The sequence below is a fragment of the Paramisgurnus dabryanus genome, chromosome 19 (genome assembly GCF_030506205.2).
Source record: "Paramisgurnus dabryanus chromosome 19, PD_genome_1.1, whole genome shotgun sequence".
Classification (NCBI taxonomy): Eukaryota; Metazoa; Chordata; class Actinopteri; order Cypriniformes; family Cobitidae; genus Paramisgurnus; species Paramisgurnus dabryanus.
This window is the reverse complement of record NC_133355.1, coordinates 22,242,677-22,270,531: the sequence shown is the minus strand read 5'-3', so window position 1 is coordinate 22,270,531 and position 27,855 is coordinate 22,242,677. Positions and strand designations below refer to the sequence as shown.

Sequence of the window (27,855 nt, the reverse complement as noted above, 5' to 3'; positions counted from 1 at the left end):
GTCAATACGCAAACAATAAGAATATAGAAAACGTAAAGTATTTTTGTTACTCTAAACCGTTTAATATTTCTTTTTGATGCTGAAATTAACACAATAAATCTTTGGGAAGGACGGGACCGCGCATCTCATCAGGTGTTTCCTACCTGCTCCTTCAGACCTTGTGAAATAATCCGGGAGAGAAAAGCAGATTTACCTGTAGCTCGGGTTCTGGCATCTCTCTCACTCTCACTCTGTCTTCTTTTACCTGCACCGACTTGAAAGTCCAGTTTCACAAGGAAGAACCACGGAGGAAGAGAAATATGTCACAGGAGACAGCAGACAGGTAAGAGTCATTATCTGCGACATGAGCTTCATTACCTTCGCGCGAGTGTCGGAACGTCACCGCGACCCCTTCTGCATTTCCTTACATTAAAGAACAACAATATCATCCTTTAACTTTATTTTCATGCTGGTAGTATTAACGTTAGGGTCGTATAATATTATACACGTGGATATTGGTCGGTTTTTTGTTGTTTAATTGATAAAGGACAACATGGAGGGAAAGTTTTTTTGCGGTCAAAACGCCATTTTTCGCGGAGGAAACACCTTGAATACAAACAGACAGAAATTCCTTTTGTTTATTTACAATTGTTTTAAGTTGCAAAACAGACGTTTTATTTACTACCTGTGACTTTTATGCTAAAATAATGCTAGATAAAGTTTTCGTTTTAGATCACCATTGTTATGTTAGTAATCCTGGATAATCTTAGATGATTTGAACGTTTATGTGATGCCTGAATTAAATGAATAAATTTTATGAATATGTTATTCACATTTTTGCAGAGATCAGTTGTTTTGATCGTTTGGATAAATCCGAAATGTAACATTTATTTTGTTTTCGTAAACGCAGTGCAGATTAATAATAATACTATTAATAATAATAAAATTAATAAAAGATTAAAAAACCTGTTTATTTTGGTTGTGGTGAGTGAAAAACTTTTTTGTTTAGAAATCGTTTTTAGTGATGTTGGTTATAACTGATCTTGTCATCTATCATAGCAGGAAAATTAATCTTAAGGTGTGTCATTTTGATCTGAATTCACTAAGATTCCCTTTAAATAAGTCACAATAACATTTTCCCGCGAAAGACGGGAGTGTACTTGCAGTCCTCGTGCGTTTACTCATGGATGACTTGTGTTGTTTTGTAAAGACAATGATTAATTCTGAAGAACATTTTACAGATTATTCTTTAACATTTTGTTGTTATGACTTTTCTAATCGAATAATACTTTTCATATAAAAACTCGACTGAAAGTGAAAACACACATTTATTTTTGACTAAAGTGCACCCAAGCCAGATCTTAAAATGGGCAGTTTTTACTGGCAGGTTTACACAATAAACACAATAATGCACCAGTATGAAAAACAAAAATTGCATTGTTTAACTTGTTCAAGTCAAAGGAAAGCAGAACAGTATACAATGCACATTTACTGTCAACATCATCTTTAAAATGCTGAGTTTATATTTTAAATGATAAGACTTTTATTTGGTATTATTTAATGTTTGTGTCATTATTATGTATTATTATTGTATTATTACAATTCATTGATAGACAGTTGGTTATAATAGTCTTTGAACAACGTCTGTAAGTGACATCTTCAAACAAATGAGCACAGATATTTACTCAAAACCTTAATAAACTTTTCTGAGAAAAACTTCCAGTAAGTTTTAAGCAGCTGGTCTTAATTGTGGTGCATTTAGTTCCCTTTTAGATTCAAATAGGTGTCCTAGCAAAGTAACCACAGGTGTAATTTATCACATTAAAGGGATAGTTCACCCAAAAATTAAAATGCTTTCATCATTTACTCAATATCGTGTTGTTACAAACCTGTATAAATGTCTTTGTTCTGATGAACACGAATGAAGATATTTTGAGGAATGTTTATAACCAAACCATTCGTGGACCCCATTTACTTTCATAGTATTCTTTTTCTTTACAATGGAAGTGCATGGGGCTCTTAATTGGTTTGGTTACAAACATTCCTCAAAATATCTTCTTTCGTGTACATCAGGACAAAGACATTTATACAGGTAACAACATGTGGGTGAGTAAATGATGACCAAATTTTCTTTTTTGAAGAAACTATCCCTTTAACAATGTATACAGTACTAGCATTTGAATTTTTTTTCATTTTGTATTATTATTATTGTAATGTACACCTAACAAACTTGGCTTCTTATTTTGTTCTCTAACACAGTGATATTTGTATAGTTTGAAGTTTAGCATAAGTAAAACAAAACATTTGCAAAAACTTTTTGTGGCTACTCTATAAATACAAGTGGCTGTCACCTATCAACTGTCAGTATTGATTTGTTTGATATCTTCTGGCATTGATACATCAGACAAAAGGTGCAGTGTGCAGGTTTGTTTGCAACAGTATGCAAAATAGAGCTTTTACATGGAGCTTTATCAGTTGGATCACTTATGTCGGTGTGCATGTTGCTGTCTGCTGATGTGCTGATATGTTGGTTTGTGTATGTGTGTTGCAGTAAGAGGCTAGTGGTAGTTGTGCCCAATGAGCCGTCCTTCCACTCGCGGCGGGCCTACACCAGCGAGGATGAAGCATGGAGGTCTTACCTGGAGAATCCTCTCACTGCGGCCACCAAGGCCATGATGAGCATCAATGGAGATGAGGACAGTGCAGCAGCTCTTGGGCTCCTCTATGAGTACTACAAGGTCACAACATCACCTTAATCTTATACTTCATAGTATATAAGTGGTCGATGTGAACTATGAAATAATGAAAGCTCCCGTTTTTATTCATTAACATTCTAGTAAAGTAAACCCAATGAGCACAGTATAATATTGAATGACATAATTGAGTAAGCTTTTCATCATTGAAACTATAATGCTTACTTATATGCATATTAATTGTTGTTTATTAATGTTTAATACTCTACAGGTGCCCAAAGATAAAAGAGTATTACCTATTAGCAAAGTGGTTGAAATTTCAGAAGAGCAAGAAAAGAGGTCTGATTTAAACGATAAAAAGCAATTTATTGCACATAGTATATTGCCATCATGCACACCTCATCTTTGTTTGCGTTTTTAGAAACACCACAGTAGGAAACAGCAGTCAAACAGAGCCGGAGACGGTAGATAACCACGTCCAGGTGCTAAAATCAGTACCGGTGAATCTGTCGCTCAACACCGATCACCAGGACAGTAAACGGGAACAGTACATCACAGGCCAGGGGGAGAGCGGGACCGTTGCGGTGGTAAAAGCTGAAGTTTACACCCCTATCCTCTTGGGTTCAGGGGTTCACTACAGAACCGAGGGGGAAGAACAAACGCGGGTCATCTACGAGCAGGCCCACTCGTTCGACACGTCTGCTGTCTGCCATGGTGGATTTGGGAAGGACGATCACCGCAGCAGTCCAGATAGCACATACGAAGAAGACAGCAATGAAGTGAGTGATTTATGTCTGGTGAACATTTGTATTTCATCGAACCTAAGTAGATTTAAAAGAACAGTTCACCCAAGAAATTCTTCAGTCGTCATTTAGTCCATATTGTTTTATTCCAGTATTAACACATTGAGCTTTGATGTTCAGTTTAATGAAAAGCAAGCTAAAAAATGAGCAAAAATCACCAATAAAGTATCATAAATGTAGCCAGTATGAATAGTGCACTATATTGTCTTCTTGACATCAATTTGTTTTGTGAATTTTTTTATAATAAATCAAAATTGCATCAAGACACTAATGCATGGTGTAAATGATGACACATTTATTATTGTCATCATAAATTTGGTAAACTATTCCTATAATAAAGCAAATGGATGACTGATGAATTGTTTCTTTTGAAACAGAAGTATCGCCCATCATCTCTTGGAGCTGATGACTTCATATACGACCAGACCGATATGTAAGTCTTTAAACTGTTCGAAAAAATTGTCAAAATACATACCACAGCTGTCACTGGGGAAGTAACGTTTAAAAAGGTTAAGATAGTTTATGTATACTTTTAGTACCAATATGTACCTTTGAGATACTAATATGAACTGCAAAATTGCTGCAATTTTTGAAAGGGTACAGCCCCAGTGACGGCTGGGATACATATCTTGACCATTTTTTCTGACAATTATGTCTCACATACTTGAATAACATACTAAACTGTTCTTCAACAGAGATACGTTTCAGTACACACTAGAAGCTACCCGGTCATTACGACAAAAACAAGGTGAGGGGCCTATGACCTACCTGAACAAGGGCCAGTTTTACGCCATTACACTGAATGAGACCAGTGCCAATAAACGTCTCCGACATCCCATCAGCAAAGTGAGGGTGAGTGTGACACACATCTCTCATCCAACTAATACAGCATTCAAGTTGTTTTTAATGTATAGCCATGTGAGAATGAAGACTTTTTATCTTCCATTATATTATTGAGTTTTTTGATAAATTAAGAAATACAGCATCCAAAGAGCACTGATTTATGGACTTTATATCCCAGTAGCATTGTTTGCATACTTTTTATATACGGATTTTGCATTCCATTTAAAGTCCAACATGGGAAATCCCATTTCACATGTCTGATTTATGACCATAAAGATGTTTTGAAATGGCAATGCTATGAAGAAGTGTCTAAGCAACCGAAATGCAGAGAATAAACAGTGTTAGTATTTGTTCTGGAGATTTCATGATTATCAACAGATAGGATCTTTTGCCGAACAGGTTTTAACTTCACCTTATTATTGCGCTTTATTTGCTTATATAAGACAATGTTTATCATTTACTGGATTCTTTCATGTTTGCCTGATGACACAGACCACCTCTGAAGGCATTCTTACTTGGCCTGTATCTCTGTCTACATTTCTGTATAGCCTAAAATACATTGCTCGATGTATCACTGCATCTTTCCATGGAATGTCCACTACAGGCGTTTGATTTTTGTTCGTTTTGATGCAGGATTTTTTTTTGAAGCAGACACATGTGTGTGCAAAAATGTGCTGTTGTTGGGTGTGTCCTTTTAAATGCAAATGAGCCGATCACTGCACTCATGGCGCTTTTCCATTGCATAGTACCCCACGGTTTGGTTTGGGTCGGGTCAGCTTACTTTTGGGAGCTTTACCACTGGGTGCAGAACATAGTACCCGATTCTCTTTTAATACCATCTGGTGGGGTTCGAAGCAACCCGATGTGATGTGCAAACATTTATTTGTGGTGGTCAATTTGGATTTTGTGGCAGGCTGAGAAATAAATGAATGTATGGGGATGTTTAGCATTCCAACACGCTCTCACTTGTATGATGTCACAGCAGTAGGCAGCGCAAATATAACGACACGCCTATAATCCCTAACACTGCGATGATACTTAACTCAATGGAAAAGCTAACGAAGCCAAAGTGAGGTGAGCTGACCCGACCTGACCCAAACCAAACCATGCAATGGAAAAGCACCATAAATGTGCCGTGGTTGGATAGTGCAGATTAAGGGATGTTATTATCCCCTTCTGACATCACAAGGGGAGCCATATTTTAATTACCTATTTTTTCACATGCTTGCAGAGAATGGTTTACCAAAACTAAGTTACTGGGTTGTTCTTGTTCACATTTTTTGGGTTGGTAGAAGCACTGGGAACCCAATTATAGCACGTAAACATGTAAAAGTCAGAATTTCATATTTCCCCTTTAATAAAACACAGGCAATTAAAAAATACAGATGTATTTTATTCATAACTGTCCTTTTTTTGTAAGTCACCGCCCGTTCCTGTAAACAACAAGTTTTTGACATAGCCGAACATGATCAAGTCTGACAGTAACCTTGAATGAACCCGCATCAAAACAAAGAAAAAACAAGCACCTCCAGTGGCCCCAATGGTCACCCCAACAAAAAGATCTAGTGAAATGTACCAAAAACAACATATTTTAGGTTATGCAGAAATGTAGGCGGAGGTATGTAATTCCAATGAGCCTGTTCTAAGCAGTCCTTCCAGAAAAACGTCTGTTTTTTGTGATTGTTGCAGGAAAAAATTCTTGATTTTTCTGCATGTTTTCTTAAAAAATGCGATGGAATATGCGGGATATTTATGCAATTTTATGCGATGAAATTGCGTGAACTTGCAAAAACTGCGGGAACTTGGAGAAACTGTTTGCAGCTTTTCAATGAGGTTCACGTCGCGTAATTATGTCACTTCATAACGTTCCCATGGGAACAGGGGACATGGCTGCACTTGTGTGAAAGTAAATGCTTTCTGCTAAGATATATGTGATTTTTCCTACGAAAATGCGGGGATTATGAAATAATGCAAGCCCTGCATATTTTGAGCACGGAAATCTGCAATTTATGCTGCGAAAGTGTGGCGTATTTGAAATAAAAGGCATTCAGTATCGTTAGGGTAATATTTTAACACCATAACTACAACTTGCACAGCTCTTGCATGATGCTTAAAGTCACCATGTGGATTTGTAGCAACCTGTGTTAAATTTTTCTTCTTCATTTTTCTCTGTCAGAGTGTCATCATGGTTGTGTTCAGCGAAGATAAGAACCGCGATGAGCAGCTCAAGTACTGGAAATATTGGCATTCTCGCCAGCACACAGCTAAGCAGAGAGTTCTGGACATTGGTAAGGGTTCCTCTCTTGTCTTCATATACCTGTAGTCTCATTGAGGTCAGTAAAAAAACAGACCTATGCGAGTTTGCCAAAGCAGATGTTTAATGAAAGTTACAATACTATATGTAGTACTCACGAGGGGCGATGAATAAAGACACATTCACAGTTCCAGTTATTGATATGTCAGATTTCTACTGCCATACCAGTAGTTAAACAGACATAGAAAACATTTCACAACTATGCGGGGAAGCAAATGCTTTCACTTTATGTTTTAAATGATTTTCTAAAATGATGCACTTAAGTTACTGCTCAGAGCTCTTTAATAAGTTGTTTCTTGAACAAACTATTTGCTTGGCTTCAAAATGTGTCCACCACAAATTTGAAGCTTGATGGAGCTTTGAGTCGCAGACCCCTCAGGGCTCTCAGGAGATTGGTTCCCCTTGGCTTCACTTAATGTTTATGGACACAACTTTGTCTGGAGAGTCTGAACTGATATTTGTATTTCTTGTAGATAGTCATAGTTCTTTGATTGCTTTGTAGAATTAGTAAGTAAAATGACGATTAAATGGTCTTATGAACATCAGCTGTAGTCATTGATTTGGATACAGTTTCTGACAATTAACCAAAAATGCATTAGGATGGTTTTAAATGCTTTTTTACTGTAACTTGCATGTTTTACAGTCAGTACGTAATCGTGTTAAATCATGGGGATTATGATTTTTCCTATAATCGAGCAGCCCTATGTTAATGTTAAGCCCTACGTGTTGCGTTAATAAAAAAAGTTAAAGTATTTTTTGTAGACTGGAATCATCTAATCCAGATAAATAAATACACAAGAAGGAAAACGTATTAAAGAAGTAAAAAAAGACTCGATAAAGCAAATCATAAACATTTTTATAACTAATAGTGAAAGGAAACTGAGCTCAGGAATTATATTGTTATTGTCACACTTCATGGTTTTAAGATCCAGTTTCTTTCCTTATTGGATGTGTGGTATTAATTTGTTTATCCATAGTTTTCAGTCACGTGACCCATCTGGGGAGGGGGGGGGGGGGTTGGAGGGCAAAAAAGCAGCAGTTTTCATTGGGCTCTCCATAGAGAGGCAGCCACAAAGTTTCAAGCCAAAACTATTATAATCACCTCTCAACAGAAGAAATGTTAAAATATGAACACAACTACAAAGTTTTGGGTACTTGCGATTAGGGATGCACCGATTCTGGTATCGGGTATCGGCCTCGATACCACATTTTCTAAAGTACTCGTACTCGTTGAAAGTCCCCTGATACCAGGGATCGATACCATGGTCTGAGAAATGTCTATGTTTGAGCGGCGTGTAAGGGGTTAATGCCTCTTGTGTTGTCCAAAGAGGCAGAGTTTACAACAAACTGGAAAACTAGTCCCTTGTTTTTTTGTTAAATTATATGACTAAAGCTGTTACCTGTAAATTTAAATCATGTTTTTTATTAAGTACTCGGTATCGGCAAGTACTGAAATGCAAGTACTCGTACTCGTACTCGTATTCCAAAAAAGTGGTATCGGTGCATCCCTACTTGCGATCTATACACAGCACCCGATTCCATATTTTATAGTCACTAAAACCACCAGACCTCCACTCTTGCTATGTTTAGAAAATGCCTTGCCTTATACTCCCACTAAGATTATATTAATATTAGTATTGCACCATATTGTATTGTATTATAATATATTATATCATATTACTGAAAAACAATTAAAGGAATACAAAATTTTCTTATACAAAAAAAAATCCAGAAATTTACTCACCCCATGTCATCCATAATGTTGATGTCTCTCTTTGTTCAGTCGAGAAGAAATTAAGTTTTTTGAGGAAAACATTCCAGGATTTTTATCAATTTAATAGACTATATTTGAGCTTTAAATGCAGTTTAAACTTGCAGTTTCAAAGCAGCTTAAAAAGGGCTTTAAACAATCCCACCCGAGGCATAAGTGTCTTTTCTAGCGAAATGATTGTCATTTTTGGCAAGAAAAATAAAAAATATGTACTTTTAAACCACAACTTTTCATCTTGCACCGGCCATGTGACGCGCCAGTGCGACTTCACGTAATACGTCATCACGTCAAAAGGTCACGGATGACGTATGCGAAACTACAAGTGTTTTCAAGTGTGGAGAAAGAGGACGTTCAGACGTTGTTGTATGTGGAATGATAATAAATAACGTCTTTGTGTCAGTTTATGGTTTAAAATGATCTCCAAATGTGCGTTTCGCATATGTAGCGCATGACCTTTCGACGTGATTATGCAATTCCGTGAGGTCGCGCTGACGAATCACACGGCTGATGCAAGACGAGAAGTTGTGGTTTAAAGTGCTTTTTTTTCTTGCCAAAAATGACAATCGTTTTGCTAGATAAGACCCTTATGCATAGTTTGGGATTGTTTAGAGCCCTTTGAAACTGCATTAAAACTGCAATTTTAAACTGCATTTAAATAACTTTCTGGATGACATGGGAGTGAGTAAATGATCTGGATTTTATTTTTAAGAAAATCCTCTTTTTTAAGAGTAATCCTTCAAATTCACAACAATCCAGGTAAGAAATTAAGCAAAGATATGATTTATGGCTAAAAATATAATGATAACTATATTCGGTGTTTACGTGAGATTACCTTCATGAAGTGGTCACTGTAAATACAAGTGTATATTGATGGCTGCCATTGTTTCCCCTTATGGGGAACAGAGACACATATATTTATGCCTCTTATCTGGGTTTTCGTTTTTGACGGCATTTTGTAGAAGGATTGTCTCCGTATCAGTTAGTGCATTTTATTGAAAGAAATCACTCACTTCTTACCCTGTGGACAACAACAGATAGTCGTCTTTTGCCCTCCAGCAGGGCATTCCCCTAAGTGTGTGACGTCACATGAAAACTATTGACTTCATTACAGTTACAGCCTCTTTGGAGAGACCCATGGTTATTTAAAGCACAGTTATAGGAGATCGCAGTTTATGAATCCCCAATCTTTTTACCAAGTCCAGCATCTCCTGTAGGTGCAATAAGGCAAATCATGCCTTCTTCAAATTGTTGTAGTCTATAAGAAGCAGGGCTGCATTTGTCCAAATGATTCACAACTCATTCACACCTTGTCACACCTTCAGTAAACCATCATCTTGAGCCTGTCTCTTCATGTTCTTCCCTCATCTCACGTAATCAGACGCTCTGCTATGTCTTTTGTCAAGTTTTGGCCTGGAGACTTTTAGAGCATGGGAGCACCCTTAGGGAATATCTGAGCTATCTTTGTTTTAAAACCTGTCTAATAGATAAAAAAAGAGAAAAACCTTTGATGACACATTTTAAGGTAACAGAAATGAACGCTGATGGGCGTGAAGACAGAGTTGGTGGAGAGGTGAGGTGGACGGATCCCCAGACATATGGTGAATTGCCGAAGCCGAGTAGGGGAGACAGGGACTGAAATGTGACACTGCCACGGTTGAGATTTGAATAGCAGTTGAGGTGGGATTGTTCCTTAGGCTTGGGGCCATGACATTAGAGCTGGGATTTGAATGGGCCTATTTAAAGGGGGGGGCAGGCTAACGGACATGAACGGGTGTGCTCGAGTCCTGGTAAACCACGTAATGGTGGTCCATCGGAAAAGGGGTTTGCTTTTCTAATCTGCTTCAGAGTAAAACAGATATTGGTTATACTTAAATCAGTCTACATTGGAAATGACACAAATAATAGCTACTTAAATGGCAAAGTTCTTTGTAACTGAAGTGGTTGGGCTAAAGCAAGGGTCACTATTACTATTGATTTATCTTAAGTAATAATGTTGGGGATTTGAACAAGATCTTAGTATAAACTTAAGTGTGTAATTGTTCTAGGTGATCTGACTAATCATTTTGCTGGGGTGATGCTAGCAATAAGTCCTATTGTCCTAAGTCCTATTGGCTTAACCAGCCATCACTCTGCAATAGGGCTGTCACTTTTCGATTTTTAATATATAAGTGTTCATTGAATCGATTGTAAAATCGATTTTCCATGTCTAAAAAGACGTTTCCATTTTCAACGCCAAGTAACAGACAAATGTAAAGAGAGCTCCTGAAATGCACAAGTCAGCAATATTTCTAATTCATTGTCATTAAGTTTCGTGCAGGATAAAACACAGCAACAGTACAGAAGTGCAACATTCTCTAAAAAAATATGCAGAGTGGACTGCTGCCATAAATGAAAAACATTACTGCGGGCTTCAACCGGCTGCTTTTATGATTTAGGCAATTCAAAAAATATTTTAAATAATGATTCGATCCATTTCAAACAACTGTTCAAAAATGAAACTTTAAATAGACTTACTTGAAGTTGAGAACATGCTGTGTATTTTTTTATTAAACGTAACCGACACTTAGGCGGCACTAGGCAGGCATAATGAAATGCGCAAAAAGACTAGGGCCATTACAAATTATTTGTCAGGAAAACAAGTCGATCAACATTTTAGGGGTCAAGAGCCAATCATGTCCATCTGTTGAGAAGACGCACTCCGACTGCACTGATGTCCCAGGGAAACACGGGTACTTCGTTGCCAGCTGCGTATTTCGTACTGCCAATCTTCCATCACAAAAGCGGGTCGCTGTCAGCTCGCAAGGGTGGCTCCTTGTCATAACTCATCATCTCCTGTAAGGTCACAATTTCGACGCTCTCTCGTGTTGCACAGGTTTATTGACGTTGTCCTCCATTTTCTTTGCAAAACACTAGATGCAGCGATTGAAAGCGTGAAACTATAGGTGCGTAAAATTGCTGGGTATTTTCTGTCTAGCTTTCGCACACCTAATGCACTTTCGGAATTATTTATTTTCTTTTTCTGCTTGTTTGTGAGTTTTGTTACATCTATATTTTTAACTGTTTAATTCTTTTAAAATTAATAGTGTACATATTTGGTTAAAATCGATTGCCTATTTTCGTTTTTCGAAACTTTTGTTGGTTGGTCCGATCGATTGTGCAATCGATTTTCGAACGAAAAGTGACAGCCCTACTCTGCAAGGACATACACACGTTAAGTAACCACTTGGCATTGACCTACACCTAGTAACCTCTCAGCAATGACCTTTTTGGGGGCAGTTGTGGCCTAATGTTTAGAGAGTCGGGCTTGTAACCTGAAGACCGCCGGTTCGAGTCTCACAGGTTGCGACTGAGGCCCAGTCCAGACGTACACTGGTATTTTCAAAACCGTACCTTTTTTATGCTGCATGGACGTTCGTCTACACGCAACCACAGTATCAGGTTTTGAAGTCCAAAGTTGGCGGAGTCGAAGTAGGATAACCGAAAATAGGCAAAGAGGTGGGATGTGGGTGGAGTTGAGGTGCCTGGTTGCTGAAACCACGCCCGTCTAGCTCGACGGTAGTGACAGCAGCGGCAGTTCACCCGTCACTCATGTGACCATGCCCGTAATTATGCAAAACTTTAAGGCTTAATATAATTTAAATGGATGAGTTACAATGACAACCTTTTGGATTCAGTATCCAACAGCCCATCGATAAATTGCATTTTAAGTCACTTACGTGTTGGCTTCACGAGAGAGATCGGAAGGTTGCCCCTTGGTTACACCAAACTCATCCATGTCTTGTTGAAGCAAGACTTGTTAAATACTGCACATGGGTAAAGTCCTCCACCAGAAATTTCATTTTCCAACGGTTGACAATTGGCTCTTTTTACTCGAAGGCGGGGCAAGAGAGGCCATATTGACCGTTGTGATCTCCCCATTCATATCATTGACGCATCTTGTTAATATTAAGTACTGTATCTATGATTACACACACCTATCTTAAAGGTGCTCTAAGGGAATTCACGCGTTTTAGACCATAAAACATTTTTTTGTTACATACAGCAAACATCTCCTCACTATCTGCTTGCTGCCTGTCTGCTGATCAAATTTTCAAAAAACGTGATCTCTGTAAACAGCCCAGGCTCTACAAACTTCAATATAAACACAGTTGCCAAACCTAGCACCACGAAACAAAACAAAGTGTTCCAGCCAATAAACGCCAAGAAGGATTTGGGGGTGGGGGTTGGGCGCGTTCATGAAAGCACGGAAGGGAGTGCGAGGAGTTAGCTACGCTAACACAAAAAGTGACGTCTCGCAGATTCGCTTAGAGCGCCTTTAAAGGTACACCCAACTTTTTAAAAAATATGCTCATTTTCCAGATCCCCTAGATTAAAACAATTGAATTTTACTGTTTTGGAATCCATTCACCTGACCCTCAGGTCTGGCGGTAACACTTTTAGCATAGTTTAGCATAATCCATTGAATCTGATTAGACCATTAGCTTCACACTAAAACTAACCAAAGAGTTTCAATATTTTTTCTATTTAAAACTTGACTCTTTTGTAGTTACATCATGTACTAAGACCAGCAGAAAATTAAAAGTTGCGATTGTCTAGACCGATATGCCTAGGAGGAACTATAATCTCAAACTGGCGTAATAATCAAGGACTTTGCTGCCGTAATGGCTGCAGCAGGTGCAATAATATTACGCAGTGCCCGAAAATAGTTCCCTTGGTAACTTTCAATAGCTGGGGACTATTTTCGGGCACTGCGTAATATTATTGCACTTTAACAACCACTCAGCAATGACCTACACACCTAGCAACCACTGAGTTACAACACCTAGCAACCATTCAGCAATGACCTGCAACCACCCAGAATACCACATAACAAGAAGTAAAAAATCAATAAGAGCACCTTAGCATCTTGTAGACAAACTTTACAGACGGTCAGGTTAAGAGTGTCAGTCAAGTTAACTCCTTTATCTGAACCAGCGCTGATAGACAAGAAGACTCCAACAAAATTACCTTTAAATCTATAAAGTAATATCATATCATCTGAATCACAGACTTGTTTTAAGTGTAAGTGGTCATAAATGTGAATTAGCCTATCAAGCGGCTACTTTAAAAAGCAAGTGTTTGTTTACATGAACAGATAAGCCTTATCTAGTAGCGTGGATTGGAAGCTAGCGAGCTGTTTAATATCCACTCGGTTTATCAGCCTCAACAATACCCAGCTTGCTTTGGCAGACTGAATATTTAGTATAGACACTTACACGATTTGTTTGCATACGCAGATCATACACTTCACGCGGCTCTTGCAAAAATGATTTATTTACCATACATTGTTTAAAAAATATAATAGAAAATAAGACTCGGTCTGTAGATGAATTGCATGCTGGTTTGGGCTAGTGGCGCTAATGGACCAGTGCACCCATGCTATTCAGACTAACATATGCAGATTATACAGTATATGGTTTTGTTTTTCGCTGACCTTTTTCTTTTTCAACAGCTGACTACAAAGAAAGCTTCAACACAATCGGGAATATTGAAGAAATCGCCTACAACGCCGTGTCTTTTACCTGGGATGTGAATGAGGAAGCAAAGGTAAGCACAATGGGATATTTTCCAGTGTTTGTTTTGGATTTCTGAACATCCTGCCAACCGTACTCATCAACACAGATGACGAAATGGCAGGTGCAGTTTGACCAGGGTTTAGTTTTCAGACTGCATCCACGTTTGGATTCTTATTCAGCCCTGGCATCATTGTGTGCAATACACAAATGTTATTGAGACACAGGGTGGAGTGTTACGACATCTGATATGTGTATTTTACACATACTGGTCTCTCTCCCTTTGCTGAACACTCCCAAGCGTTATGTTTGGGATTCACAATACACCAGTACCTCTTCCTTAGTCCTATCTATTAATTTAGATCTCTGTACAGGATCTCGGGTTTCACGTGTTCGCTACCGCCCGTAGGATACGGATCAGGTCTGTGTACATGACCAAACGCACACAAACCTGAGTCCAAATCCTCCCCGCCTCACAGGCAGAGTCCCTGCCCTCCTATTGTGGCTCTTGTTTGGTTCTTCTGATGCAATAAAGATTAGTTCAAACATTCAACTAGATCTCTCTATGCAAACATTTGCTTTTCATAGCGCACAGGTTAAACCTATTAGTGTGAACTATGTAATACGACAGAAATGCGTAGCAACACAAGAAAGGATATTTGAGTGGATCCGATTATTTTTTGAGTGCGGGATTAAACGTGCAGCGGAGTGCGAAACGCTCCCAGTTACATCTGATTAACATGTTATAATGTGAACTGATGTGTGTTCGGCTTTTATTAGTCTCTTCAAAGGGCTTTTCATGATGGCAGGCTGGAATGAAGGAAGCCATAAACTCGGTTTCTCCGTTAGTCATTGATCTGTGAGGTGGAAATGATGTTCTGGTGGAGTGGAAGGGCTTGGTTTTCTTTTACGAGAGCAGTAGATGTGTCTGTGAAACTTTGTTCACTATATAGCAACTCCTAGTCAAGAAAGTTGAAATTAATTGAAATATTTTTTTTTACATGCAATACATGCAGACGAACAGAACAGACGGGTCACTAGGGTATCACATACAATTATATGTTGTTCACATACAGAAATGAATTGTAATTTCAAATGGATTAAAGGATTTGTACATTTTCTTAAAAAAAATCTAGATAATTTGCTCACCAACATGTAATCCAAAATGTTGATGTCTTTCTTTGTTCAATTTAGAAGAAATTATGGTTTTTTAGGAAAACGTTTCAGGATTTATCTCATTTTAATGGACTTTAATGGACCCCAACACTTAACAGTTTCAAATTGCAGTTTCAACGGAGTTTCAAAGAACTCAAAATGATCCCAAACGAGGCATAAGGGTCTTATCTAGCGAAACGATTGTCATTTTTGACAAGAGAAAAAAAATGTACTTTTAAACTACAATGTCATGTCTATCTCTGGTCCTGTGACGCACCAGCGCGACCTCACACAATCACGCTGAAAGGTCATGGATGACGTATGTGAAACTACGCCCCAGTGTTTACAAGTGTGGAGAAAGAGGACCGCTACAACATTGTTGTATGTCGAATGATATTAATTAATGGATTTGTGGCAGTTTATCGTTTTAAGATCATCCGCAAATGTGCGTTTCATATATAACACATGACCTTTCCACGGCATTACGTAATTACGTGAGGTTGTGCTTGCGCGTCACAGGACTGGAGATAGATGAGAAGTTGTGCTTTAAAAGTGCATATTTTATATTTCTTGTCAAAAATGACAATCATTTCGCTAGATAAGACCCTTATGCCTCGTTTGGGATGGTTTAGTGTCCTTTGAAACCCTGTTGAAACTGCAATTTTAAACTTTTACGTGTTGGGGTCCATTAAAGCCCATTAAAATGAGAAAAATCCTGGAATGTGTTCATCAAAAAACAATTTCTTCTCGACTGAACAAAAAAAAACATCAACATTTTGGATGAGATGGTGGTGAGTAAATTATCTGGATTTTTTTTAAGAAAATGGACTAATCCTTTAAATTTAAGTGCCACAAGGAATTTTTACAGTGTATGCATTGATGTTCATTGTTATTTAGCATTAATATTGGTTGAATCTGCACCGATATGACGGCCTATAATCGTATGTCTGACAAAACCAATTTTTCCCAGCGTGATCTCATGACAATTCATCATTTTTTTTACGAGTTGGCTAATTCGTATGAATTTGTACAAAGTTAACTCATAACCCGCCAATATTATCTTAGGGGTTGTGTACACCAAAACTTTTACGCCCGCGGCCGGCGCATGTTTTCAATTGTTTCCAATGGAAGCTCGGCGTTTTTCAAATAAGCCAACAGCTAGCGGGTTTTTTCCGCGCTGAAAACCGGCACTCTGCGGTTTTTTCGCGCTCGGCGCTGAGCGTCGAGAGTTGAAAGAGATTCAACTTTGGGAGAAAAGCTCCGCTCGTCAATGTCAGTTCTCACACGGCCGCCCAATCACAGTGGAGGAGGGGCGGGACATTACCACAGCAACCAACCAGCTCGCAGCTGAAGTATCACAGCTACCAAACGCTCAGCTGAAGAAAGCGGGCACTTAGCTGAAAAACAGCTGGCATTTGGCGTCTTCAAGGCGTTTTCAGCCGCGTTTAAAAGTTTTGGTGTGTCCAGCCCCTTACCCAATATATTAAAAAACTGAAGCAAAAATTATTTTATTAATTTTACACTCCGTGTATGTTTTAATAATCGTTCTGAATCTGATCTCTAACAAAATTCCGTCACAAAAATGCAATTATTTCAGCTTTTGCTAAAAAGTTATATTTTTGAAGAAAAACATACAATTATCATAAAAAACAATAATGAAACCCCAATCTTAACCCCAATGTCACAGGGGCCAAGGGAAATTTTACAAAAATATACAAATGTGATCACACTAATTAAAGGGCACCAATTATCAGATTCACGATTTTATATTTCCTTTGGTGTGTAAGTGTGTATTAGAACGTTAACGATATTCAAAAGGTACAAATCCCAAAGGAAACGTTGACATGAGTTATCGTCTCCAACGTAAATCTCTTTTCTTGGACTACTACAAACACACGGATTGTAGGCAACAGTTTACTTCCTCGGCATGTTGACATGGACACACGGTCATTATCTTAATTCTGCCCGCTTCTGACTCACAGCCTGTAAGTAGTCAATGTTTTCATATTTAAAGAGTATACTAATGACTAAACCATGACTTAAACACAAACACGTCCGGCTGACGTCAGAGGTATTCAGACCAATCGCAACATACAGATTAGACACAGTGCTTTTAAGATCAATGAGCTTTGTAACAAATCAGAGCGTTTAAGGAAAGCAGTATATCTGGAGCAAATATGTACGGTATGTGGAAAATAATGTGTTTTTTCACAATAAACTACGTTAAAACATTGTATTATACCAAATACACAAAATAACGTTGTTTTTTAGCAATGAAATAGATGCTCTTTAATACAAATTAGCCACCTTGTAAAATATATCTGAATTGCAATGAGATAGATTTTTTCCACTATCGGGCATCAAACAATTGTTTTAAAACAGCCGATGATTGTGGAAGATTATATTAACAAATACAAAAAAGAGCAGACAATGACAAGTTTGTTCGATGGTGCATGATAGTATGGTAGCGATTCTCTCTGCCAATCAGTGATCTGCAGTGTTTACACATTTTAGTATTCATACAGCTCGCTTGGACCTTCAAACAAGGTGGTAATAAAAAAGTACTACGGTGAAAAACCCTCTAAAAGTGAGCCGTATCGACTTAGAAAACACCATAATTGAATATCGGTAAGTTTTAAAAGTTCATCCCTAATATTTGATTTGTGGTTGCTGCCTACGACTAACCAGGACATGCAGACTGAAACCCATTTGTATTTAGTTTTAGTTTTAGTTTTATTTGCATGTTGGTTCAGGGTATCATCTTGTAAGTTTACTTGGGTCCAGCTTTAGTAAAAAGATGTCGACCGTTCTTCAAGGTTCTTTAAACAAGTACACCTTATTTGTGTACACTGTAAAAAAAAATCCGTAGAAATTACAATGTTATTGCAGCTGTGTTGCTGGTAATTTACCGTAGATTTACGTTTATGTTATTTACTGGCAAGAGTTTGTTCAAAGTTAAATAAATTTTAAATATTAACAAGTCTTTATCTTTACAGAATAAAACTATACAATAACAGCCTCATGCAAAGCAATCTGGGAACCAGAAATCATCATCAACCTTTTTCTGTTTTTTGCTTCAGATTTTGTTTCCCAGAATGTTTTGCTTGATGCTGTTTTTTTAGTTTTACTCTGTAAAGACAAAGACTTGTAAATGTTTCATTTTCATTTAACTTTGAACAAAATTTGAGCAACCCAGCTGCAATTTCTACAGAATTTTTTTACAGTGTACATTTAGACAAAGTCTTCAAAGTGCTTCAATGCAGTTTTCTTGTCTCTTATGATGTTAAATTGTAGCGTGTCTCACCACCACCACTGACCTCTCACTTGTCCTCTGGCATTGGTAATGGTTGATTATATGAAACCGTTAATAACTAACCACATAAATATTTATTGAGCAAGACTTGAAAGCATTGACATTGAAATGCTTTAGGATTGAAATGGCAGAGATGTTTAAGATTAATCCAAAGCCTTCGGTTAGTATACAGCCAATATTCCCACCAGTTGAAGAGTTGGTCCGTGTGACGAAACTACCGTATACTGTTTGCTGTCTGAGCATCGCCTGTGGCTCAATGATATAGCAGACGTGTCAGAGCAGGCACCTGTTTTGCCTGTGTGTAGGTGGCTGCTGGGGGAAAAACAAGGTGCACTTTTAACGGTCAGGACTCTGTAGGTCAAATCTGAAATACGCTGGTAGGAAATATGAATACACGACACATAATAATAAATAAAAAAACGAACTGATATTTTGTTGGATATGATTTCATACCATCAGGTCTTGTGTTAAAGTTGACCCAAAAATAATCATTGTACTATGTAAATTTTCTATTTTTGGGTGAGCTGTCTCTTTAAGTGTTAAGTGTATGTGCAGTGATGCTGATGGAGAGTTGTTGTGTGTTTTTCTGTGTTAGATCTTCATCACAGTGAACTGTCTGAGCACAGATTTCTCCTCTCAGAAGGGTGTGAAGGGTCTTCCTCTCATGATCCAGATTGACACGTACAGCTACAACAACCGCAGTAACAAACCCCTACACAGAGCTTACTGTCAGATCAAGGTCTTTTGTGATAAGGTAAACACCAACCCTCAGCTTTCAACTTGTGTCTACAGTATATGTTGTTATGTCATGTTTTGAAGCAATGAATAAGTGAAAATGACAAGCGTTAAAGCAAGGTGAAGCTCTCTATTGCCTCCATGCGGTTGTGTTAAGTATTGTTGCTTTGACCAGACACACCTCCCTTACACGTGCTAATGTATAAGCTCTGAAGGATCATGTTTACTCATTTCTCTTCTTCACTGTATTTCTGTCTGTGTCTTTGCATGTCTCAGGGAGCGGAGAGGAAGATCAGAGATGAGGAGAGGAAACAGAACCGCAAGAAAACAAAAGGTTTGATGGCAATAAAAATAATGTTTTATAATTCACGTAGCGTACATTTTTTTTACTATAGTGCAAATACATTTCTATTCTACAAATAGAGCACAAGCTGGTGCATTTTTTATGTTTTGCAATTTACATATTTAGATTTTGTTTTGGTAAACAAAATTTTTTTCAAATGTGTCCCATATTTGCATGTGACTGTGTTATATATTTATGCAATATCTAGAAAGTAACACAACTGGACTTTTTGTGCAGTGGGGTAGAAAAACTTTATTTAGTTTTATTCCATTTTTGTGTAATTTCATTTGGCTACAACCCAGCTACTACACTGTGGTAGTAGTAATGATGTCAAATCAAGATATGTTTTATGTTACTTTAAATTAACAAATTAAGTTAAGTCTTTAAAGGGATAGTTCACCCAAAAATGAAAATGCTGTCATCATTTACTCACTCTCATGTAGTTACAAACCCACATACATTTCTTTCTTCTGATAAACATGAATGAAGATTTTTGAGAAATGTTTGTAACCAAACCGTCTGTGGACCCCATTTACTTCCATAGTAGGAAAAAAGAATACTATGGAAGTAAATGGGGTCCACGAATGGTTTGGTTACAAACATTTCTTAAAATATCTTCCTTTGCGTTCAACAGAACAAAGACATTTATACAGGTTTGTAACTACATGAGAGTGAGTAAATGATGACAGGATTTTCATTTTTGTCCCTTTAACTGTCACCCCCCCTTTTTTTTTGTATGGGGGGGTGAAAAGGTGATGTGCACCTTCAAATTAATATAACTCTGGCATTCTTTGCTCTAGAAGCGTACTCTTGGTCTCTTTTTAAAGAAGAGGTTAAAGGTGTCTGGAGTTGTGAATATTAAACTAAAAAGTATATTATTTTAAACTATAAAATAATGCAATAAAGTATATATTTTATATTGAAAATCCATATAAATGAAACAGTTTAATTTACTCCCAAAATGCCTTAAAATAAAGCCAAAAGTCTCAACTAGTTCCAATCCAGATTTCAAGTTTAAATCACAAACAATGAGGTTTTGTCAAACTTCAAGTGGTTTTACCAACAAAGGCCACTAGGTGTCAACGGTTTGCTGTATACTCAAATCACAAATTAATAAATGACTGTCATTGCATTATTATTATTAATGAAAAAAGAAATACGAAAATCTTAGAGCTTTCCAATGATATATAATTTGTCAAGATTTTGGAAGATTTATAATAAGATATATTAGAATTATGAATATATGACTTTCTTACTTAGTATTTTTGTCTTGTTTTAAATAGAAATATCTAAAAATTCTTAAATTAAGATGCTTTGTCTTGATGAGCAAAACGACCTAAGAAAATACGCCTAGTTTTAAGACAAAAAATACACAATTTAAGTGAATTTGTGTTTAAAACAAGCTAAATTATCTGCCAATGGGGTGAGAAAATTTTGCTTAAATTAAGTGTTTAAGAAAAAAATAAAACTTATATTTAGATTTTTTCTCACCCCATTGGCAGATATTTTTGCTTGTAAATTGTAAAAAAAAATTGTCTTAAAACTAGGCTTATTTTCTTAGGTCATTTTGCGATCAAGATGAAGCATCTTAATTTAAGAATTTTTAGATATTTCTACTGAAATCAAGGCTAGCATTTTTGTAAGAAAGTCGTATGTAATATGTATTCCTACACTGCAAAAAAAATGATTTTCAGTAAAAAACCAAAAATATCACATTTAAGTGATTTTGTGCATAAAACAAGCAAAAAAATCTGCCAATGGGGTAAGCAAAAAAATATTGAACATTTTTCTCAAAACACTAAATTCAAGAAAAAAATCAAGAAAAATTTACTTAACCCATTGGCAGATTTTCTTGCTTGTTTTATGCACAAAATCACTTAAATTTGATATTTTTGGAAGCATCTTAATTTAAGAATTTTTAGATATTTTTACTGAAAACAATACAAAAATACAAAGAATTTTTTTATAGGATATCTAATAATAAATGTGTAATCATATGGGCTCACCCGTTGGCCAGTGACATTTTAGAAGATTACTCGTATTATCTCATTATTTTTGCAAAATGGTGATACACTATGAAAACCTCAATCTGAGAGCTTTCCAACGATATATTGTTAGTCAAGATTAGTGCTGGTTAAGACTAAGAAATTATTGTTTTAAAATGTAATGCTAAACGTTCCACCTGTGGGACAGTGATAGTTAAAGGTTAAACAATTTCAACTTGTTGTGTCAACTCATAACAAGTCAAAACTTAAACTACAATAGTATGGAAGTGACTTGCAAAACCAAGATGCTTTAACTTCATGCTGCATTTTATTTTACAGTGATATGGTACCAACAGCTCGACTATTTAATTTCATTACAAAAGTAGTTTAAGAAAAAGTGGTTCAATAAATGAGTTTTGTTATAGAAGATACTGTATGTTTTATGTCCTGGACTCTATGCACAGTTGAGTGATAGGCAAGCTTAATTTAGGCTAGGTTTGCCTAATCCTGTGACCTATTGTGGCATATTTTTTACATGATTTTTTATTTTATTTTATTTTAGTTGTATGCTTTAAACCCCTGGTAACAGTGCTGTAGAAATGGCAAATCTTGGCAAAGTAAAAATAAATTGTTTATGTAAATTTAATTTGATCTCTGAGAAGATGGACGTTTAGCCAATTGTGTTCCCCTTTATAAAAATGCCTATTATGACTTACAGCTAATTCTCTAATCTGAATTCTTGCATGTTCTAACGGCATCATCTCATCAGGAAAGGATGGAGGAGTTGGAGCAATTACCCTTCAAAAAAAGTGTGACACCACCTTCTTTAAAATGATGAGTGATCTGGACGCCCAGCCTGTTCTGTTTATACCTGATGTGCACTTTGGGAACCTGCAAAGAGCGGGCCAGGTATGAGTCACTCTGAAAACACATTCAGTGAGCACAGTCATCCAGCTCTTTCTGTTGCTCTGCCATTTACAGTAGTTGTGGTTTCATCGGAAAGGTTGTAGGACGTCATTAAAGAACCGTCATGGTAACCTTAGCAGTCCATTGTGCTCCTAATGAGTCTGAGACACAATAGAAGAACGCATGACCTTTAATAAGTCTACATAAAAGGTCATTACGACTTCCTCATGGGTGTATGTATCTACTGAAGTCTGATTAAATGTTACACAGATATTGGAGAGTATTAAAAGGACAGTTCACTCAAAAATAAAAATTTTGTCGTAATTTTCTCATCCTCATGTTGTTTTAAACCTGTATAAATTTCTTTATTCTGTTCAACACAAAAGAAGATATTTTAAGAAATGATGGTAAGCACACAGTTGACGGTATCCATTGAATTCCACCATATTTGTTTTTCCTACAATGGTTACAATCAGCTGTGTGCTTACCAAAATATCTTGTTTACTACCAGTAATGTATATGTATATATTTGCAGGTATTTGCCTTTAATACTGAGGAAATTGACAGAGAGGGGTGAGTTTTTGTTTAATGGTTCAGCATTGTAAGTGGCATTCACAGCTTTGTCGATCACAATGATAAATATTTATTTATAGGGTAATTTCATACGGTTTATTAATTTATTTATCATGATTTAGTTTGATATGAAAATGTTCAATCTAAAATTAAATTAAAACAACCACATTTTGCTCCAATGCCTTTCTCAGCCCAAATGTATGTGTGTTTGTGATAGAAGTGTCCTGGTGAAGAGAATGTTCCGGTCATCCGAAGATGAATTCAGTCCCCCTCCTCATAAACAATTTAAAGAAGAAATACTCAAGAAAGGTAAGTTCATCATATAGGCACACTCGAAACTTGAAAGTGTGTGATTTTTGCATCATAACCAGTAACAAAATGCTAAAAAGGCATTAAAACTACACACTTTACTTTAAACTCAGATGTTTTAAGCTTGTACTATAGTGCAGTGGCGACCAGTCTCTCTTCTTCCGAGGCAAAAAACAAAACATGTCTTTTGGGTGTTATGTGTCTGGCTTGTCATGTCAAAATCTGTATATGGTGCGTCATGGGAACCTATGTGCATCGCATGTCATGTCAAAATACATGCCTGCTGCATATGCATCGAAAGGGTTAATGATAAAAGAGACGCTCATGTTTCGCAAGACACTTGATTACAATCTGATTACACATGAGGTTAAGCGAGTATCTAAGTAATGCGAGCATCTAACTGCAAAAAAAGACTTTTGTACTTAGTATTTTTGTCTTGTTTTCAGTAAAAATATCAAAAAATTCTTAAATTAAGATGTATTTTATTCATGAGCAAAATGACCAGCCTGATCTCACAAATTTCCGTGTTATAGTCACGGAATGTTTTGCTCATTTATCTGTGTCATTGTCACAGATCTACGCATTTTTCCGTGTCCGTACCACAGAATTTTTTCCCGTGTCAGTTTTACATATTGGTTACTCAATTGTTTATTTTCTTACCATTGTCACTTGGGTTTGGAGTTAAAGGGACACTCCACTTGTTTGGAAAGTATGCTCATTTTCCAGCTCCCCTAGAGTTAAACATTTGATTTTTACCATTTTGAAATCCATTCAGCCGATCTTCGGGTCTGGCGCTATCAATTTTAGCATAGCTTAGCATAATTCATTGAATCTGATTAGACCATTAGCATCGCGCTCAATAATATTATGCAGCAGCTGAAAATTGTCACCTTTTAGATTTTGGGGACTAAAAATAGCCATATATATATAGCCATATCTGCCAAGAAAATCACAACTTAGTATTTTTGTCTTGTTTTCAGTAAAAAAATCTTAAAATTCTTAAGTTAAGATGATTTTTCTTGATGAGCAAAACGACCCAAGAAAATCAGTCTAGTTTTTAGACCAAAATATCAAATGTAAGTGATTTTGTTCATAAAACAGGCATTGGCAGATTTGTTTTGCTTGTATAACACAATGTAGTACACGATGTAACTACAGAAGAGTGAAGATTTAAATAGGAAAAATAGCTAAACTCTTTGGTTATTTTTGAGCGCGATGCTAATGGTCTCATCAGATTTAATGAATTGTGCTAAGCTATGCTAAAAGTGGTACCACCAGACCCGGAGATCAGCTGAATGGATTCCAAAATGGTAAAAATCAAATGTAGTGGAGCTGTCAAATGAAAATATTTTCCAAAAAAGTGGAGTGTCCCTTTAAAACGACTCTTCTGTAACATAAAATGACATCCAAACCCAACTTTGCTAACCCATCCAAACCCAAGCAAAAAAATCTGCTACTCGGGTGAGAAAACAATTCTTGAATTAATTGTTTATGAAAAAAGTAAACATATTTGAAGAAGAAATTTCTTATTCCATTGGCAGATTTTTTTGCTTGTTTTAAGCACTCATTTACTTAAAGTTTATATTTTTGTCTTAAAAATTGACTTTTTTTCTACACTGCAAAAATATAATTTTAAGAAAAAAATTCTTAGCATTTTTGTCTTGTTTTCAGTAAAAATCTTAAATGAAGATGCTTTTTCTTGATGAGCAAAATGACCCAAGAAAATAAGTTTAGTTTTTAGACCAAAAATGTCAAATTAAGCGCTATTTTGCATAAAACAAGCAAAAATATCTGCCAATGGGGTAAGCAAAAAATCTTGAACATTTTTCTTAACACTTAATTCAAGAAAAATTAGCTTGTTTTATACACAAAATCACTTAAATGTTATATTTTTGATGTAAAAACTAGACTTATTTTCTTGGGTCGTTTTGCTCATTAAGAAAAAGCATTTACATTTAAGAATTTTTAGAAATTTTACTGAAAACAAGACAAAAATACTAAGAAAGTAATTTTTTTGCAGTGTAGGCTTATATTTTGACATGACGCGCAATGCACATAGGTTCACATGATGCATGGAACACATATTTTGACATGACGAGCCACACACATGACGATGTTTTGGCGATTTTCGCATTTGTGCCTCCTCAGAAAAGCACGAATATAGCGTATTATACCAGTTTTCTGTGACATGCTCTGAATCTGCACAATGTTATGGTATTCACGGAGGATTATAGTGTTGACATTAAGCAATGTTTATGTGTTTGCAGTGCTTCTGTATGTTAGAAAAGAGTCTGATGAGGTGTTTGATGCTCTAATGTTGCGAACACCCACTCTCAAGGGACTGATGGATGCAGTAAGTGTATTTTCCTATAGAGGGCGCTATACTCTAATCTAATGAAGTTCCATGCAGGCAACATACTAGGGCTTTACAAAGGCTATGCATTGTCAGTTGATTCAAATCAATGTAATGCAATTGAATTAAATTTCTGTATTAATACTTAGTGTAAAACACATTTAATGCTTGGTGTGTGTGATTTTATCTACATTTAGATAAAAACATTCCTTCAGTTAAATCAATGTGCATTTTGATAATGCATTGCACATTTTTGTTAAAAATCACAATTAATTGTTGAACGATGTCTTTTTTTTGTTATTCTCAATCTCAGTTCACTTTTGCTTTACCCATCAAATACACAGTGACGTTGTGATGTTTGTTTCATCCTCATAGATTTCAGAGAAATATGGTGTGCCCATCGACAGAATGGCCAAGATTTACAAGAAGAGCAAGAAAGGGTAAGTGACGTACGGAGTGAGATACAAGTTCTTAAGAAATTTTTTTGGGAATACAACATATATATTTTTTTTTAATTAAGCAGTTAAGAAGCAAGATGTTTTGTGAATCTGGATATCTACATTATTAAGTAATGTGTCATATTAACTCTCTCCAATACAGGATCCTGGTGAACATGGATGACAATATCATTGAGCATTACTCTAATGAAGACACGTTTATCCTGAACATTGAAAACTACGGTGATGGATACAAAATCACATTAACGGAAATATGATCTTCATCGCATGCATTTTACTGTACAGACTTATTACTTGGACTGACTGTAGCCGTCAACATGCAGTTAAATTCACGTAGACCGACCGTCAGCTACATCTGATTCAATATGATCTGCCAATTCATTTGAAATCACTAAAAGTTGATATACCTCATTCCTAAAAGACCTCAACATGGATTCGAGTATGAATAATTCATTGAGGGTTCAAATGATCCTGGATCTGTCCAGTGGGAAATATGCTGATGGATGTTTGTCATTATCCTGCTGTGAAACGCATCCAAAATTCCTTATGTACAGGATACAAATGCGGACTGAATCACATTTCATGTAGTTTTGAAGAGTGTCCAGAAATTCAAGTCAGAATTTATCCAAAAGGAGTGGAATTTTATTAGAGACATTTGTAAGAGAGATGCGGTATTCACATAAAAACTAAAGTTGCTCTGATGTATATGATACATAAAGCAAGTGTTTCCATTGGGAATGTAATGCTGAATTACACTGTTACCTGTAGAGCTACTGATCTGTGAAAGGGTCCAATACTGTAAATGTTTGTTTCTTTTTGTTTAACGTTATTATTAATATTATTATTTTTTTAACATAGTAAATATCATTTAGTTTCTGAGTGTCTGACATATTTCTGATGTACATACCACGTGTGCCATTTCAAGTTTTTTATGATTAGGAAACATGTTTGAATAATGCTGAACTGTAATGCACCACAATTTATAAAAAGCATTGGGCATTTGTAGCCGAGATTCATTTCAGCCATCTTTATGGCCAAGATATTTGCATTTTCCATGTTTATAATTATGTACTTCATATTCCATGTCTTCCAAAAAGAAATTATGTAAAAGGGCACTTTGGAAAATAATAATTTGTAAATAAATGTGTTTTTATATATTATCTAGTGTTTATACGTCTTTGTAATAAGGTTGTTCTACACTGCACTGAATTCTAATAGCCAGCACATTTAATGTTCCTATCTCTAAATGAATATATCTTAATATATCTCAAAATGAATATATATATATATATATTTTTTTTTTTTTTTCATTTAAAGATATATTAAGATATATATATATATTTTTTTTTTCATTTAAAGATATATTAAGATATATATATATATTTTTTTTTTCATTTAAAGATATATTAAGATATATATATATATATTTTTTTTTTTTTAATTTAAAGATATATTAAGATATGCTGGGAACATTAAATGTGCTGCTATTAGAATATATATATATTTATACATATATATATACATATATATATATATATATATATATATATATATATATACATATACATATATATATATATACATATACATATATATATATATATATATATATATATATATATATATATATATATATATATACACATACATACATACATACATACATACATACATACATACATACATACAAACATACATACATACATACATACATACATATATATATATATATATATATATATATATATATATACACACATACATACATAC

At 35.9% G+C, this 27,855-nt stretch overlaps 1 protein-coding gene across 2 annotated transcripts; it reads left to right on the top strand.

Annotated features, from left to right (window-relative positions):
- The first annotated feature begins 24 nt into the window (after positions 1–24).
- On the top strand, positions 25–27,239 carry grhl2b (grainyhead-like transcription factor 2b). Of its 2 annotated transcripts, XM_065293246.1 has the most exons (16): positions 25–322; positions 2,531–2,717; positions 2,944–3,011; positions 3,094–3,451; positions 3,853–3,908; positions 4,171–4,327; positions 6,495–6,606; positions 13,895–13,989; positions 19,019–19,177; positions 19,435–19,492; positions 22,256–22,395; positions 22,928–22,965; positions 23,183–23,274; positions 25,542–25,627; positions 26,003–26,067; positions 26,228–27,239. In XM_065293246.1, exons 1-16 carry the CDS (start codon positions 300–302, stop codon positions 26,340–26,342), a joined length of 1,809 nt encoding a protein of 602 aa, XP_065149318.1. In that variant the 5' UTR covers positions 25–299; the 3' UTR covers positions 26,343–27,239. The 2 variants fall into 2 exon arrangements, with proteins under 2 accessions (XP_065149318.1, XP_065149310.1); XM_065293238.1 differs by lacking the exon at positions 25–322 and having other exon boundaries at positions 2,085–2,717.
- Positions 27,240–27,855: the final 616 nt, after the last annotated feature.